Source organism: Alosa alosa, chromosome 2 (genome assembly GCF_017589495.1).
Source record: "Alosa alosa isolate M-15738 ecotype Scorff River chromosome 2, AALO_Geno_1.1, whole genome shotgun sequence".
Taxonomy (NCBI): Eukaryota; Metazoa; Chordata; class Actinopteri; order Clupeiformes; family Clupeidae; genus Alosa; species Alosa alosa.
The window spans coordinates 37,031,801-37,049,226 of record NC_063190.1 but is presented as its reverse complement, the minus strand read 5'-3'; the positions used below and the strand labels follow the sequence as shown (position 1 = coordinate 37,049,226).

The following is a 17,426-nucleotide window of genomic DNA, read 5'->3' as shown; positions in this document are numbered from 1 at the left end:
GCTCGGGGCTAGTTCACTGTTCACGCGACAGTTCACGAGACTGAAGTTGGGTCGTTGCTCAGAAAAAGAGACGGAGAGTAACATATAAACAATATTATTTTAATCACAGATGTAGTGATTTGGGACTATGGATGTCTAAGAAATTATTAACAGGAATAGTGTCATGCTTTAATAGGCGTCAAATGTGTTAAACTGTGAAACTGAGATTGCAACAGGCAAAAGCGAGAATTTGGGCTTGTTAGTCTGCCCCATCATGACTAGTAGCAGTAGTTTAGATATCCAGCAAGAGCAGCGCGAGGCCAGCAAGAATCCATGATAGAGCACATGGAATGTAGACGGTCATGACGTGGCTGAACATGTCCCTACCATGTGGAAGCAAAATGATTTTAATATGGATTAAAAGTAATGTTTTTTGCATAGCTGCTGATACTCTTGGGAATTGAGATTATTTTGTTGTCTCTACTGATATTTCAAATGTAAAAAAAAAAATAAAAATAACATTCTTATTATTATTTTTTGTACTACCAAAGATCCTTGACTACTGTTCATGTAAAGAACCGCCCATATCTGGAAATAAACGTTAAGCCAAAGATTGTTAAGGCGGAGCAAGATATTTAATCAGGAGCCACTTCCGGGAACCCGGATCGCACGAGGGGGGTCAAAATCCCCCTTTATGCAGAGCAGAGGCAGCGACTGCTCCATTGAAGTCTATGGGCATAGCTCAGAATTTCACCACATATGCTAAAGTCTTGGTTCTATAGAGTTAGGAATGTGAATTTCGGGCACATTTTCATGATCCTCAAACCCTTCTGAACATTTCAGGTACATTTTTAGCATTTTTGAGCAATCCAGTCTGGAGAAAATCAACCTTATATCAGGTGTGCGCCGGTTATTTCTGCCGCTGCTGTTGGCCGGTTGCAACTTACGCTCGTCAATACGTCATCGACACGCCTCTTTATGCAGACAGGATTCGATCCCCATTTCGCGCCCATAGACATGAACTACGACAAAGTATCTTCAGAGAATTCAGAGAGGGAGAACTGCCACTCTCGGAAAACTTCCGGTTTCTGAACTGGTTGCAGTTCCTTCTGTAGTTCCACATGAGGGCGCTCGTCCACGAGTGCAGAATGCATGGAGGTCTATGGAGCTGTACCCCTCAAAATCCACTTTTCTCGGAATATAATTTTTTTTCAAGTAATTTGAGTATTGTATTCGAAAGGGGAAGCAAAGGAAATACACTTGGTTGAGTATTATATTTTTAAAGTCACTTAATTGTTCTAAAAAGCCTTTAAAATGTGTCAATGACGTCATTCATTAGCACAATGCTAGCGCGTTATGTGCAACAACGACCCAACCTGTAAGAAATCAAAAGGACATAAGTACTCGTTCATTTAACTTTTGACCTATAACCCTTGTTGAAGTTATACAAACTACAATCAAATCTGAGATTGGTCAACGACAATCAGGTGAAAGAGACAAATTTAGCCGTCTAGCTCCATTGACTCCCATTCATTCTGCACTCATGGCGATCGCCCCCAGTGGAACTCTAGTGGAACTGCATCCAAAATTCGGTACAATGGGAGTGGCAAGGCTTTCCGTAGACGGGCTCTGGTATCTTGCTCCGCCTTAACAATCTTTGGTTAAGCTGCTGTCATCCTGTTAAATAACTCCGGGTTAAGCAACGTATAGGTCATGTTTGTGAAAAGTTGTGATGTTATGTAAAATACCTTTCTAAACTCATTTAAGTCACTTTAACCTCACTGAGTGATTGAACGCCCTGCCATTACCCGTTTTCCTTGCTAGGAACTACTGCAATCTAGCTAATTAAGCACAGATAGAAGCTGTACTGTTTAGAAGTTAACGTTACACTTTCTTTTTGTTAAAAGTGCTTTACGTTACTGTCAGATGACTTAAACATATAGGGGACTAGGACGTTGGTAGAAAAACTGACCTGAATTCGGCTGAATTCAATTTTGCTCTGTCTTGAGGTTACTTATGGCTACCCTTAGCAGACGTTTAGCAACTTTGTTTCGCTCATGTGGTAAATGCCCTCAGCGACATCTTCCTAGCGGCATACACGCTCGGTGGCTTCCATCCGGGAAAGGTACGTAAGTATAAACAGTGAGTTTGAGTGAATTTTTAAATCTTTTTTGAGTTCACGCATGCCCTCATCCGTTCCCTAGGCTTTCACACAACCACGACTGGAAATTCATACGATGTAAGGAAAGTTGAGTTGACACCTTTGGAACAGAGAAAATTAACCTTCGATACTCATGCACTGGTGAAGGAACTTGAAAGTAAAGGTAATTAGTCTACAGTATTGCCGTAATTAGTCTAACAGTATTGCAGTAATTTGTCATTTAAAAATACTAGCCAAGTTATAAACGAAGAGGTCATTATGAGTGTTGAGTGGTCCTGCTGAGTGATGTAGTGTAGTATTGTCAAGTTGGCAGTTTACTTGCTTCTGTTGCTAATCTGACAGAACACAAAAAGCTCAGCAAAGTTATGGGTTTGATACCCTGAGCATCTATGCACATATACATTTCATAGCCTACCTGCATCCGACTGTAAGTTGCCTTATTTATTTATCTGTTGTGTCATGGTCACTGATATTCAGGGTTTGCAAAGGATCAAGCAGAAGTCGTCGTGGGAACTCTGGTGACTTTGACCACAGCCAACATGGACATTGTTTACAGAGATATGGTCACCACAGCGCATCAGGTACGATGTATCACACACACACACACACACACACACACACACACACACACGCACACACACACACCAATTCAAAATCCTCATGAAGCTTTAAATGTGCACACTTCTGCCCCGCCAGGAAATTGCCCTGCAGCAGATCATGGCTCACCTGGACTCCATAAGGAAAGACATGGTGATATTGGAGAAGAGTGAATTTTCTAACCTGCGCTCTGAAAACGCGGTACTGAAGCATAATCAATGTTTACTTGTTAAACTTTTATGTCTGTTAAAGAGGGATAATTATATCTAGTACGGTACCTAACAGTGAATTCGTCTTATTTAAGTTCAATACTTTATTTATTTAGAAAATGAAAACAGAACTTGAACAAATCAAGACTAGACTAATGGTGAGTATAATCATGAATTTTATTGTAGTGTATTCACACACAAATAAGTTCTGATGTGTGAATGCCACATGTGGGATGTTCTGTGGTGCTTCAGGAGGAAAGCCAGAAGATCCGAGCCGACTCCAAACTGGATATCAACTTGGAGCGAAGCCGAGTGTCAGACATGGTATGCATCAAATGTAATGAGCTAATAGAAGTGAAGCATGGTTTGTTTGTTGTAGTTTTGTATTTAATAGATGTTAGTTGCTGCTTGACAAGGTGTCATTTGTCTGTTTCAGTTTACAGACCAGGAGAGGAAGCTCATGGAAGTCGGAGCTGAGTTTCAGAAGAAGGTAAGATCTCATCGGGCACTCAGCTTTGCCATCCAGAGTTGCTTCACGGAGAAGAAATGAAACCTATTGCCAGAAGCCAGTCTTCTGTAGTATTGATCATTGGGCTCTTCTGTAGTATTGATCATTGGGTTACACAGGATGCTTTCTCCTGTTGTTCTTCTGTAGTATTGATCATTGGGTTACACAGGATGTTTTCTCCTGCTGTACTTTGCTCTGGAGGAGATGTGGGTGTCTTGATCTTCACTAGAGGAGATGTGGGGGTCTTGATCCTCACTGGAGGAGATGTGGCGGTCTTGGTCCTCACTGGGACTGTTCAGTTGTGTGATGAAGTGGAGTTCATTCAGTCATGTTACTTTAACTTCATCATGATCATGTTACTTTAACTTCATCATGAGCTTAAAGTGTCTGTCATTCAGTTATGTTACTTTAACTTTATCATGAGCTTAAAGTGTCTTGTCATTTCAGTAATTCACTAACAGAGTTTGTTAACGGTCTTACATCTGAAACACACTTTACTCTAAAAACTGCCCAGAACTCCGATATTGACCGCAGCACCATGGAAACCACCAAGAAAATTGACATTGAAGTGGCGTCTCTGAAGACGCTGCTGGAGTCGCTCAAGTTGGACACGATTCGCTACCTTGCAGGTAAGAGATGGGGACGATATGGAAGGTAGTATAATGATGTCAGTGATTAGGACTCTCTCTGCTCCAGAGCTTTTAGATTCTTCCAGCTTCTATCCACCACAAAGTTCCTTTACACTTTGACTAGTATTTAAAACGTCTGCTTTCTCATCCTCTGGTAATAGTGTCGATTGATTAAAAATGAATTCCTTCTGCACTGCAGCTTGACTGTTACTCCTCATGTAAGATGCTCCGTGTCTGCTAAATGAATATGTGTAAATGGCCTATAAAATGGATAAACGTGTCTGTTAAATGAAAATGTGTAAATGGCCTATAAAATGGATAAACGTGTCTGCTAAATGAATATGTTTTTGTCTTCCAGCGTGTCTTTTCTCCTGCCTGGCCATCACACTGGGCTTCTATCGTCTCTGGAAGTAACTCTGGAAGGAAGATGTCACGTTATAACTAGAGATGCACCGATATGGAATTTTAGGGCCGATAACGATAACCGATATTTATTGGTTTGTTGTGACCGATACGATAACCGATAATATTTCTCTTGAAAAAAAAATGAAAAGTGATTTGGGGAAAGCATTTAATAAGCATAATTTTATTGCAGTAATTTTACCTACCATCAAATGATGGACAGAACTCATAGTCCTCAATAGAACGGCAGTCAACAACATAACAGTAGCCTAGCCCTACAGTATGTGTGGCTCCTTTAAGTGAACCTGACGTCAGTGAATTGCGAGTGAGTGGCTAGAGGGTTTGAATCGTTTTCATTTAGGACTAAACGCTCATAAACGGCTCAGCTTGGAATAAGCTACAGTATAGCGACCAAATCAAGAGTTTGTGAGGGAAACTTAGGTTTAGTTTCAACTGCGGGTAACTGAATAAAGCTGCAACTCCTCAGACTGTATCTTATGTCCGTCTACTCTGTTGTGCACAACCTGTTGCAGCAGAAATGAAAGGCGTTAGCCCAGAAGGTTTTAATAACATATTATGATGACCTGTCTGGAACTTAAGCACGAATGGTTAGCATATTTCTAGGTAATAATACAAAACCCAAGCTAAAGTAATGCAAATATAATACTAAAACACAACTTAGAACTAGGCCTACTGTACTCGTCCCACTAACGAGTTTGTTTATTTGTTTCCCCGACCAGCGCGGTAAAGTGCAAACACATCAGCACAAGACGGCTCTAGATAGGGCTGAGCTCCGCTCTGGTAAGGTTAAATGGCGGATCATTCACGAGAGGATTTTGAGATGCACAGATTCCCAAATGAACGCATATCCACAGATTTTGTTAGATTGATGAAATACATTCACACCGCTGACATTAAATTGAGGAATAAGTATAGCCAACCAAGCCCAAGTACTGGTAGCTCAGTGTAGCCAGACGGACCTTACGTAGGCCTAAATTAGGACTTTAAAAAATATCGGCGCAAATTATCGGCCAGAATTCTGTTATCGGACCGATAATAATATTTTCATTTTTTCATCGGCTAATAATATATCGGCCGCCGATATATCGTGCATCCCTAGTTATAACGCATTACGACGGAAGTGCTTTGTTTATGTTCACATTTTATTTTGTAGTTCAGGTATATGGTTGTGTAAATAATGCTGTTTTTAATCATATCTTTTACAAGCCTGACCCCATTTTTTTAATTAAAGTCTCCAAAGGCCATGCGTTTTGTGTTCTTAATTAAAGTCTCCAAAGGCCATGCGTTTTGTGTTCTTTCTGACCGAGGCACCACTGAATGAGCCACAGACACCAGTACAGCCAGGGTCCAGTCAGGATGCGATGACCACTGAATGAGCTGTGTCTGTGGTGAAGACCAGTACAGCCAGGGTCCAGTCAGGATGCGATGACCACTGAATGAGCTGTGTCTGTGGCTAAGACCAGTACAGCCAGGGTCCAGTCAGGATGCGATGACCACTGAATGAGCTGTGTCTGTGGCGAAGACCAGTACAGCCAGGGTCCAGTCAGGATGCGATGACCACTGAATGAGCTGTGTCTGTGGCTAAGACCAGTACAGCCAGGGTCCAGTCAGGATCACGATGACCACTGAATGAGCTGTGTCTGTGGCGAAGACCAGTACAGCCAGGGTCCAGTCAGGATGCGATGACCACTGAATGAGCTGTGTCTGTGGCTAAGACCAGTACAGCCAGGGTCCAGTCAGGATGCGCTCCAAACAGTACTCCATCTTGGAGTGCTGCATGGGTCAACATGTTACATTCTATTGCCCAAATGGTCTTCTTCACATATACTTTGTTTACATTTTTAACAACTTCATCTTTATGTGAGCGCTAACGTAACGTTCATGAGATGCTTAGTTCCCCAAACATTTCTATTATAACCAGATCACCAGCAGGCTGCTGACTCTGCTTACATATGGTTTGTGCAGCTACAGTTGTGTGCAGAATAATAGCAGTGTTTTAAAAAATTGAATCTTGGTTAGTCTTGGTTCCAGACTAACAAGATTGACGTTATGGAGTGGCCAGCACGATCCCCAGACCTCAATCCTATGGAAAACTTGTGGGGTGACATCAAAAATGCTGTTTCTGAGGCAAAACCCAGAAATGCAGAGGAATTGTGGAGTGTAGGTAATGGGCTGGAATACCTGTTCACAGGTGCAGTTGGACGACAATTCTCAGAAATAATGGTAATGCAACTAGATATCAGTGCAGTGATTCAAAGTAAAGCAAAATCTTGAGACATTTTTCAGTTTATACAGTAAATGTTTGAGTTTGTAAAGAAAAATGCAAGCACTGCTATTTTTTGAACAGCCTAACATTCCTTTTTCTTAGATAGATAGATACTTTATTGATCCCCAGGGGAAATTCAAGGTCTCAGCAGCATACAGACAACACGTACACATTCTTTAACAGCAGAAAAAGTAAATGAAGTATATAATATAAAAACACAACTAAGCAATAAGGACAGTAGAAGATAAAGAATATAAATATACAAAAATACAAATTATACTAACTAACACTTAATCTAAATCAATTCTAAAACAGTATCCACATAGTGGTGATTAATCAATCAGAGGCGCTTGCAATGACTGAGGCAGGGACTGAGCCTGTGATTCTCTGTGCATGGTAAGGTAAGGTGCTCTGTGTGAATGAGTGTCATGGTGATAGTGCAAATGAGTAAGTCCAACAGTGCAACAATGCAGAAATAAAGTCTATATATCTATATATTTAACTATTTTAAGAAAAGGTATAAGTGTGGCCACAGTTCGGCTGTGGCATGGAGGGAGGGGTTATGCTAATGTAGCACGCAAACAGTGAGGCATAAAGACAGTGGTACAAGTGGCTAGTGGACAGACAGTATCCAAACATGGAGGGGTTGAAGAGGCAGACAGACTATGCAGAAAGGTCTATCTCTCGTCTTCCCTTAAGTGAAGCATTGAACAGTTCAATGGCCCTGGGGACAAATAACTTCCTCAGTCTGTCTGTTGTGCAAGGCAGTGAGCGAAGTCACCAGCTGATCAGGCTCTTCTGCTTTACAATAGTGCTGTGGAGTGGATGACACTCATTGTCCAAGATGTTGATCAGTTTGTTCAGGGTCCTTTCGTCAGCTATTGAAGTGATGCGCGCCAGTTCAGCTCCCACTACAGAGCCAGCTTTCCTTACCAGCCTGTCAATTCGCCCCACATCCTTCTTCCTTGTGCTTCCTCCCCAGCATACCACTGCATAGAAGAGGACGCTGGCAACAACAGACTTCTTCACTTTCTGTAAAGGTATAACACAAACTTGATGTTATGTTGGTCATGTTTTGATTTGAAATTGAATGTGCAGTGTTCCCAATGCATTGATATTATGGAATTAACAGTTATTCTAAGGATTTTGAGCTTTATTACATTTTTAAAACACACTGCTATTACGGTATTCTGCACATAACTGTATAAGAACCCTCTGTCTGAGGGGCAGTCTGCTATATGATAGATAGATAGATAGATACTTTATTGATCCCCAGGGGAAATTCAATATGAACCCTCTGAGGGGCAGTCTGCTTTATGAACCCTCTGTTTTCTCGGTGGACAGTCGTCCATCTAAGACTCGAGCTTTTCTCGGCTACAACAGCGGCGCTCGGGGAGCAGTGAGGGGTTAGGTGCCTTGCTCAAGGGCACTTCAGCCGTGGATGTGGGCATGGGAGAGCAGTGCTCAACCACTTCCCCTGCCCACATTTTTCCTACTGGTCGGGGATCAAACCGGCAACCCTTCGGTTACAAGCCCGAAGCCCTAACCAGTAGGCCACGGCTGCCAATACCCAGTACCCAGTCTGACAGCATTAGCCTGCTTAGAAGTACCCAGTCTGACAGCATTAGCCTACTTAGCAGTACCCAGTCTGACAGCATTAGCCTAGCTTAGCATTACCCAGTCTGACAGCATTAGCCTGCTTAGCAGTAGCCAGTCTGACAGCATTAGCCTAGCTTAGCATTACCCAGTCTGACAGCATTAGCCTAGCTTAGAATCATTCACTGGAAGTGGCCAGTTAGCCAATAATCTAATATCCAAAGAAGGTGGCGTGTTCCTGTAAAGTTAAATGACTAACTGTGAATGTGGTGCAACAGTGCGTACTGGTCACTCAGGCCTACCTCTTGGTCAAGTTCCGTGGAGTCTCCAGCATTGTCTCTGAGTCTCTGTGGTCTCCCATCTCCAGCAGCCGCTCCAGGCAGTGGAGGTGACCCTGGCCTGCCGCTAGATGTTTTAAACACATGATATTAGGGAAGTACAAGGTTATGGGTATGATTATGATGCAATAAAACGGATTAGAGGCTGAGGAGGCTGCCTGGCTACAAGAATATGAAAAGGCACCGCTGTGCATCGGAGTGGAGCCGTCATCAGAGTTGTGTGTATAGTATCATGCCGGCTACCCTCCCCATCAGCCCACAGCTACTGTGTGCCTTGTGTGTGTTGGCTCCCCATTTGGTTAGAGTTTGCATGCAGTTCAGTGTTCCATGGAAGGCAGCGCGGTGTCGTGTCATCTATTCACTATTCACAGCAAAATCATCAGTGTTATTTCACGGAGTTCACTATCCCAGAGTTCTCGCCGGTTCAGAGTTAATTTGACACTTTGGATAGTGTTAATATTTTAAGTGTTCGTTTCCACACTGATTGTGTGTCTCTTGTGTGAACATCCTGCAAAATGACCCAACTGCCCAACTGACTTTAATTTCTCTTCTACCTCTTTTTGTATCTCTTCTAATTTATGATTTGAACCTTCTTATGATCCAAGAGTCTGAATTTTTATTTGAACCTTCTTATGATCCAAGACTCTGAATTTGAGTTATGCTGATGGTGAAGCAGATTTTAATTATGCGTAAATAATAAAGTAATATGAAAGTAATAAAACGTAAAGCTCCTTGAAGTAGCTTTGAGCTTTATGTTTAAAGTCAAAGTCAAAGTCAGCTTTATTGTCAATTTCTTCACATATACTAGACATACAGAGGAATTATAAACTGTGTTTCTCTCTATCCCACGGTGAAGAAGAAACAACGCAACAGATAAGGACATTTTTAACACTAAACGATAAATAACAACAATATCACAAGACAAAAACACAAGAATGTACTGTAACAGCTATCAAAGAAATTGTACATGATAGAGCAGAAAGATGTGCAAAAGTGCAATAATGCAAACAGATGTGTGTTGTCAGAGGGCACAAATCAAGGAAGGAGCTCGCTCTTCAAAAATGTCTTCAAAAACCGAGTTTCACATTAAAACGTGATTTATTGGCTCACCAGACTATACAGGTGATAGCGCGGCAGATTAGTGAAACCATCGTTCACTTTGTGATACAAGCATCAAACTTGGCACAAATATTCTTTGGGACCCACTTTATCCAAAAAGCACATTAGCCACGCAAAAAATCCAATATGGCCGCCATTTTCCAAGATGGCCACCATTGAAAGCCGTTAGGCGTGTTCGACTTCAGGCAGATCTGTGCAGATGTGACTTGATGTGATGCATGCTGGGTTGAACACAATGCATACTGGGATGGACGCAATGCTTGCTGGTTAGAAATTCTGTCCGACTTCTGTCAGCCGGGAGGGACTTACCACCGCGGACACCATGTCACATGACCTTAAAATATTGCGGGAGTCTTAGCCTGCAGACAGATCTTGCAGTTGCCTTCCACGAGCTGCACGAGCTGAAACACGCCCTCATGACGTCAGTTCAAAGACGTGATGGGGCCATTTGGGAGGAATGATTATGACGGGAGTCTCATGCTGCTCCCTTATGTGGGAATATACGAAAATAAACAGAAATCGAAGGGATACCTTCTAATATGTGATTTCTGCAACAATGGTAGGCTAGCCTACTGAAAACGTTTATTTAAACTACATCATAATAATTTATTTCGTCAGTCATCATGCTCATTTTAATGAGTAAGAATGAAAGTTCTGCTGTGTTTATTGCAAAACAACATTCCGCTGATATCTCCACTGATGTCTCCCCATGAGTCACGCCAGCCAGACTGTAGCCTGCCTGTCCGGGATGAGCTGCCCTCTGTTGTAGCTCCTCCCGGCTAGCCTCTGAAGATCACGTTTACGTAGAAAGCCAGACCAAGTCAGACTCAGTCGAAGTCGAACTCGCCTATTATACTTGGTTTTTGACTTGGATTGGGATTGAATAATCACATTTTGATGATCTTGATATTTAAATATAGGTAAAAGGGTCTAGACTTTCCAATTCCACGATAAAATGTCAAAGAATGTGTTGAATTGTGAAGATAGACGCAATTAATGGGAAAAATAGCACATTTTAGTACTAATTTTAGCATAATTAAATTGTTTTTTTGTTAATAAAACATATGTTGGTTCGGTTACTTCGACTGGGGCATGTGCATGTTCTTTTTTCAGTTTAATATAATTTCAATATAATAGTGCAGATTGACAAGAAATTAGCAGGAAAGAGAGACAGGGCTTGATCGGGAAATGATCACGAGTTTAAACTGAACTTCAGAGGGGGCAGGGGGACTAAGTAAATGCATAAATGCATGTGTTTGTTTATATATATATATATTTTTTTTTTTTTGTGTGTGTGTGTACCATGTATTACCTCAATAGAACAACAAAGACTAACAGGAATGTGTGGGAAAGAGACAGGGCCCCAGTAACATCTAGTGACACCTCTGCTCTGTAGCTAGCCATATCAGAATGTCTGCATTACAAATGAATGTGATCATTGCATTTGCAGGCACACAAAGGAGTACACTCAAGACTAATGCTGTAGCATTTACATCTTCCCAGACATTCAGTCTTGACACATTTAGTCAATTGTTGACAGCTCTCAGCAATTGGTGGGAGTGTCATCCACACCACTTGCCAAAGTCACCTTCTTTCCTCCAACCCAGGACATATTCATTTGATATATACTTGCCTGGCCCCAGATACAGACAGCTTGATAGGTTGCACACTTCACATGCTTAGCAAGAGATGCCCTTGTTGGTGGAATGGCATCATAGGACCTCTGCTTCTGTGCAAACAGGTCAAGTCTTGTTTCATCAACTCCATCAGCAGTGCTGTTCTTGTTGTACATTGCTATGACAAACTTCAAGTGTGCTAAGATCCACATCATCCATTACTGGTGGGTATTGACTGAGCTTCTCAAAGACATTAGACACTTCAGGGCACACTTCTCAGGATTGCCAGGCAGTCCACTTCCCTCTACCACAAAAGGCTAACACATCACAACCAGTGAGGGCATGGACAAAAAGCATGCCATCTGACAGACTTACCATGACCAAATTCAATCCACAGCTCCTTTAAGCCTGCATCCCATTGAGTCCCAAAAACACTGAGTGCAATAGCAAGAATATCCGTGTCACAGGCCTCAATCAACACAGATTTCTTCTGTTGCGCATGTAGCTTAGCTGTGTGTGTGGAACGTTGGTAAACCTCACTTCCTGACGCCTCAAGAGTGCTGCTGGCATGCAAGCTAGTAGCCTGGGCTATTGGCTCAATTGTCAGCATGCTCGACTCCCAATCCAAGGTGCTGCTGTTCGCGGGTTCGAGTCCGGGCGTGTGCAGGGCTGAATCGCGCAGGTTCAACACAATGCAGGTTACACGCAACTGCATGAAGGGCATGCAGAAAGATTCTAGTGGTAGCCTCTTCATGGTTGCAAGGACTTAAGCCTTCCAGGCTGTCAGGTTTATGCAAAGAACATTTTCTTCTTTGGTCACAATCACCACATTGTCTGGACACCAAGTCACAATTAGGTAAGCTAGAAACCCAAAACGTTCAGTCTTGTTGTCATTGTCTCACAGGAAGCTTTTCCAGTTAGGTGGTACTTTGGTTTTGTCAGACACACGTTAGGGCTGATGGGTTCTCAGTTATTCTAATGGCACCACCATCACCTTTGACAATTGCATTGGCCTGTTCATGGGCTTGATCAAAAGCCAATCAGGAAAACTCTGTGGGTCTTGTGGACCACAAAGTTCCCTTGCTGAAATTCATTGGCCAACTGAGGATGTGTTTGTTAAGAGACCAGGTCTCTAAGGTGTATGGAAAGCCATCCAGCATAGTTGACATTATTGTTTGCAAAGAAGAAGGGGATGAGTGCAGAAAATGATTGACAATACAAAGTGAAGTGTGCTTCTCTGAAAGACCTGATCAAAGAGAACATCACCAATTGCATTGACATCACAAGCTCCCAGAAACTGAACTGAAACTGTGGACTCTTCATCTGCCTTTTCTCACACCAGTCTTCCCAACTTAAGTATGATCCCAACAAGAAGTATGGCCTTGATCGATATTCGAGAGAGAGAATAAATGATATTCGAGTGAGAAAGAGGATCAACGATATTCGAGAGTGAGCTTTGATAAACGATTTTCGAGTGCAGTCCAACTATTTCTGGCCGCCATCTTGGAAACTAGCCTTGAAATAGATTTCTCTCTTTGCACCATTTATTTTGCCATGTTAAAAAACATACAAATTGATGTCTAGATCATGTAAATACGCCCAGCCATTAAAGGAACCGTATGTAAGAAATGTATTTCAATTAATCATAAAATGGCCCTGATATGTCACTTGACATTAAGAAATCATGTTAATTTCAAATATTTATTTCACTGACAACAGTAGTCCGGCCAGGATATTCTCATTTAAAAAGTGAAGTTGCAGCCCTCAACTGATGTTGATGTTGTGTTTTATCATGTCATGTTGTTTTTGCCTGATGCACCACCCTCTACCTATCTACTAATCACAAAGTCAGTAGTGTTTCGGCATCCGGGTTGGCAACCTCGAGTCAGGGGGGAGGGGGAGGGGATACCCCACTCTACAGTAATTTGAAAGTGATTGCAGTACCAGTTTTGGCCACAATCTTACATATAGTTCCTTTAAAGTTCCTTTAAGTGTGCTTTCCTCAAAAAGTAGGTTCTAGTGATTATTCATGCCAATTTTGGTGCTTGTATCACAAAGTGAACGATTGTCCTGGAATATGGACTTAACCTGCCGCACTATAAACTAAAGTGCAAGTGCAAACGTTTCGGGTGACCCCATCCTCAGTACAAATTCCCAGCAATCAGAGTTCACAGCATATAAAGGACATGACATCATTAGGATTCAAATGGACCAATCACAGTATACTTGACCAAACACTCAATTAGCAATCAATTATCATGCACCAGAGACTAACTACATTTTCAATCATCCATTCCAGAAGCAAAACATTATCAACACTCACTGCATCACCTTATAAGTGCACATTGCAGGAGAGACATTAATATTAGTCACACTCAAATGTCCATGTTTATAAAAAACAACTCAGGTTAAAGTCTTCGTTGAGTCCTCCAGGAGACAATGTGCCCATGTAAAAAATCCAGCGTGCTTCACATTGTCGAAGTTTGCTTTCCACGTCACGGCTTCTGCGGCTGGGTGATAGGCTTCTGCGGCTTCTGCGGCTTCTGCGGTGATAGGCTTCTGCGGCTGGGTGATAGACTTCTGCGGCTGGGTTATAGGCTTCTGCGGCTGGGTGATAGGCTTCTGCGGTGATAGACGTTCAATTCCCACTACCTCCAAGTCACTCATCTTGTGCTCAGCCATGGAGAAGTGTCTGGCCACTGATGATCTAATGTCCTGTCTGTGGATGGCACTCCTGTGTTCGTTGATTCGGATTCTCAGTTGCCTGTTGGTCTTGCCAATGTATTGTAGTCCACAAGGACAAGTTAGTAAATACAATTAGTAGTAAATTACATTCACAGAGCTGCAAGTTATGAATTTGTTGATTGTATATTCTTTACCTGACTTTGAGCATTTGAATTTATTGATTTTCTTTATACCTGTAGTGGTGCACGATGTGCAATTCCGGCAGGGGAAAAAACCCTTTGCATCGTCCAGTCGTTCCCATGGTGTCTTAGAACGATCAAACGTATCAGCATGCACCAAGATGTCACATACATTTCTAGCCCTGGAGTGTGCAAAGAGTGGTGGATCTCTAAACAGGGTAGCACATGCTTGATCTGTGTTGAGGACATCCCAATGCTTCTTAATTATCTTTTCTATTTGGTTGGTTAGAGGTGTGTAGGTGGTACAGCAGATCACAGAATGGTCCTTTTTCCTTCTTTCATTGGCTTGGGTGTCATTCTGGGCCATATTTACCTTATGAAGGGCCCGATCCAGTGTGTCTTTGCTGTAGCCTCTTGCCAGGAATTGACTGTATATCTTGTCTGTCTCAGTCCGGAAGTCTTGGTCATCACTGCAGATTCTCCTCACTCTTAGGAATTGGCTGTATGGGAGCCCCTGTTTCAAAGAGGTGGGATGGAAGCTGGAGGCATGCAAGAGACTGTTTTTGTCAGTAGGTTTGACATATAGAGATGTATGAATGGCATCATTTTCATGTATGACCCAGGTGTCCAAAAAACTGACCTTGAAAGGATCACATTCCATTCTGAACTTGATGGTTTCATGTAGACAATTCATGTACAGTAGAAAAGACTGGAGTAGCTGTTCAGAGCCCCGCCATACTAGGAGACAGTCATCGATGTACCGCTTGTAGAAAAGGATATGATTTGCAAACGGGTTGTTGGAGCATATGTAGCTTTCTTCCAACATTCCTAGGAAAAGGTTAGCAAAATCAGGGGCGAAGGCCCCACCCATAGCCACACCCATGTTTTGCAAATAGAAGTCACTTCCAAATAGAAAATAAGCTTTGCTTAAAACTATCTGCCATGTCAACAAGGAACTGTGTAGGAGCCGACTGATGGCTACGTTTCTCCAAAAAAGTGTTTGAGTCCCCGCAGGCCACTTTGGTGTGGAATATTGGTGTATAAAGACACCACATCCATAGTTGCCAACAATATGTCATTGCCTGTTGCAGAAAGTTGCGAGAGATGACTGATGAGGTCTCCTGTGTCTCTGATGTACGATGGAAGAACCGTCACCAGTGCTCTGATATGGTGATCAATGTATTTAGTTGTCAGAGTGCAAAATATGAGGCTTCTATGAAAAGACTGTGTGCAGGATGGCTGTCTTCTCTCACAATCATGGTCGCTTTTCGGGCGAGGCGGGTGTTGTATATGTTTTGCAGGGTGGGGAGTGGGACCTCAATGATCTTTCCAGCCGTGGGGACTACTGAGGGCTGCAGGGCTCCCACCCCACACAGTGATGCAGCTCCCACCCCACACAGTGATGCAGCTGGTGATGATGCTCTCAATGGTGCCCCCGTAGAGAGTGGCCATGAGGGGTGAGGGGGTTTGTGCTCGCTTGAGTTTGCTTAGGAAGTAGAGGCGCCGCTGTGCTTTCTTCGCCAGTGTTACAGTGTTGATGGTCCAGGAGAGGTCCTCACTGATGTGCACCCCCAGGAAGTTGGTCTGTCTCAACAGGAGCACCATTGATGGTCAGTGGTGGGTGTTGGATGTGACCTCTCTGGAAGTCAACAACAACAACCTCCTTGGTCTTGCTGACATTCAGCAGGAGGTTGTTCTCTCTGCATCATGTGGTCTGAAGGTCGACCTCCTTCCTGTAGTGGGTCTCATTGTGGTCAGAAGGTCGACCTCCTTCCTGTAGTGGGTCTCATTGTGGTCAGAAGGTCGACCTCCTTCCTGTAGTGGGTCTCATTGTGGTCAGAAGGTCGACTTCCTTCCTGTAGTGGGTCTCACTGTTGTTGGTGATGAGACCCACCAGAGTTGTGTCATCCGCAAACTTCACCGTGTGATTGGTGCTCTAGGTTGGTATGCAGTCGTGTGTCAACAGGGTGAAGAGCAGGGGACTGAGCACACAGCCATGGGGGGCCCCTGTGCTCAGTGTGATACTGTGAGTCCAGCAGCCAGTTGCATAGTGAGGTGTTGGGCCCCAGCTGGTCTAGTTTGCAAATAAGTTGTTGTGGGATTATGGTGTTGAATGCTGAACTGAAGTCTATGAACAGCAATCTCGCATATGAGTCTTTTGCAGGGGCGCAGGAGATATTTTGAAAGTGAGGGGGACCACATTGTGAACACAAACCCATAGTGAGATCAGATTTCAAGATATCGGATCGCCACCTCTGGCCCACTTTTGACCATAAACTTGCCAGAATATTAAGATAATACCATTGATTGTTTTCAAAATATTTTTTGATAAAACTGTGAGATGAGCACAACGCCAGATCTGCCCTCAGACCAGCTTCTTGCTATGTGCAATTCTACTTTTATTTATTTATTTTAGATTTATTTCACATTATTTGGGCCAATGGTAGAATACTCATGCCTATGATCCAAACATAGACTACATGATCAAATAGCCTAGTTAGACCTATACCTAAATTGTCTGTTATAAACCAAATCAATTCTCCACTTTGTGTTTGCAGTTAATATTTATGCAACGTTAGAACATGTTGGCTTAACAAGTTACCTGTCCAGAACACACAAAAAATTGCAACAGAAAGTTGACTAGCCTACTACTATTTGTTCCAACAGCATTTAAACAAAGCATTATAAAATAAAAAAATAAAAAAATACTGTTACTCTAGTAACTGTACCACATTATCCCAAACTTCAAAGAGCTCCCCACGTCTGTGACAGGCAGACGTGACACCGCTAAATTCTCAGCTTGTTTATACCCCACACTGAACGCGTAAGAACGCTATAGGCCCATCACTCTGGGCTGTGGTAGCCTGCTCTCTGGGATGTATGCACCAAGGTAACTGACATATCCAATTTGTGTCTTGAAATTATGTTTGAAATAAATGTCTTAGAACAAAAACGTTGGGTATAGACTTGTATTTTATAGTTAGGCTAGTAGTGAAAACGAGTTGATCAGTAGGCTAGTTGAGTTTGTTATCAATAAACATAACAGCTAATGTCATGTTGAGCAGGAGACTATAGGCTACCATAAATCCTCAAATTATGCCCGGGATTGATTCTATTTATA

General features: G+C 42.6%; 1 protein-coding gene across 1 annotated transcript; it reads left to right on the top strand.

Annotated features, from left to right (window-relative positions):
- The first annotated feature begins 1,639 nt into the window (after positions 1–1,639).
- On the top strand, positions 1,640–4,649 carry ccdc90b (coiled-coil domain containing 90B). Its single transcript, XM_048237285.1, has 9 exons — positions 1,640–2,104; positions 2,184–2,303; positions 2,618–2,721; positions 2,837–2,938; positions 3,063–3,104; positions 3,199–3,270; positions 3,383–3,436; positions 3,969–4,083; positions 4,442–4,649. The coding sequence occupies exons 1-9, from the start codon at positions 1,996–1,998 to the stop codon at positions 4,495–4,497; spliced, it is 774 nt and encodes a 257-aa protein (XP_048093242.1). The 5' UTR covers positions 1,640–1,995; the 3' UTR covers positions 4,498–4,649.
- The last annotated feature ends 12,777 nt before the right edge of the window (positions 4,650–17,426 follow it).

Coding starts and splice junctions, on each gene's coding strand:
- ccdc90b (XM_048237285.1), top strand. CDS start 1,996: ATGGCTACCCTTAGCAGACGTTTAGCAACTTTGTTTCGCTCATGTGGT. Junction 2,304..2,617: donor GAAGGAACTTGAAAGTAAAG/GTAATTAGTCTA, acceptor ACTGATATTCAG/GGTTTGCAAAGGATCAAGCA. Junction 2,939..3,062: donor ACCTGCGCTCTGAAAACGCG/GTACTGAAGCAT, acceptor TTATTTATTTAG/AAAATGAAAACAGAACTTGA.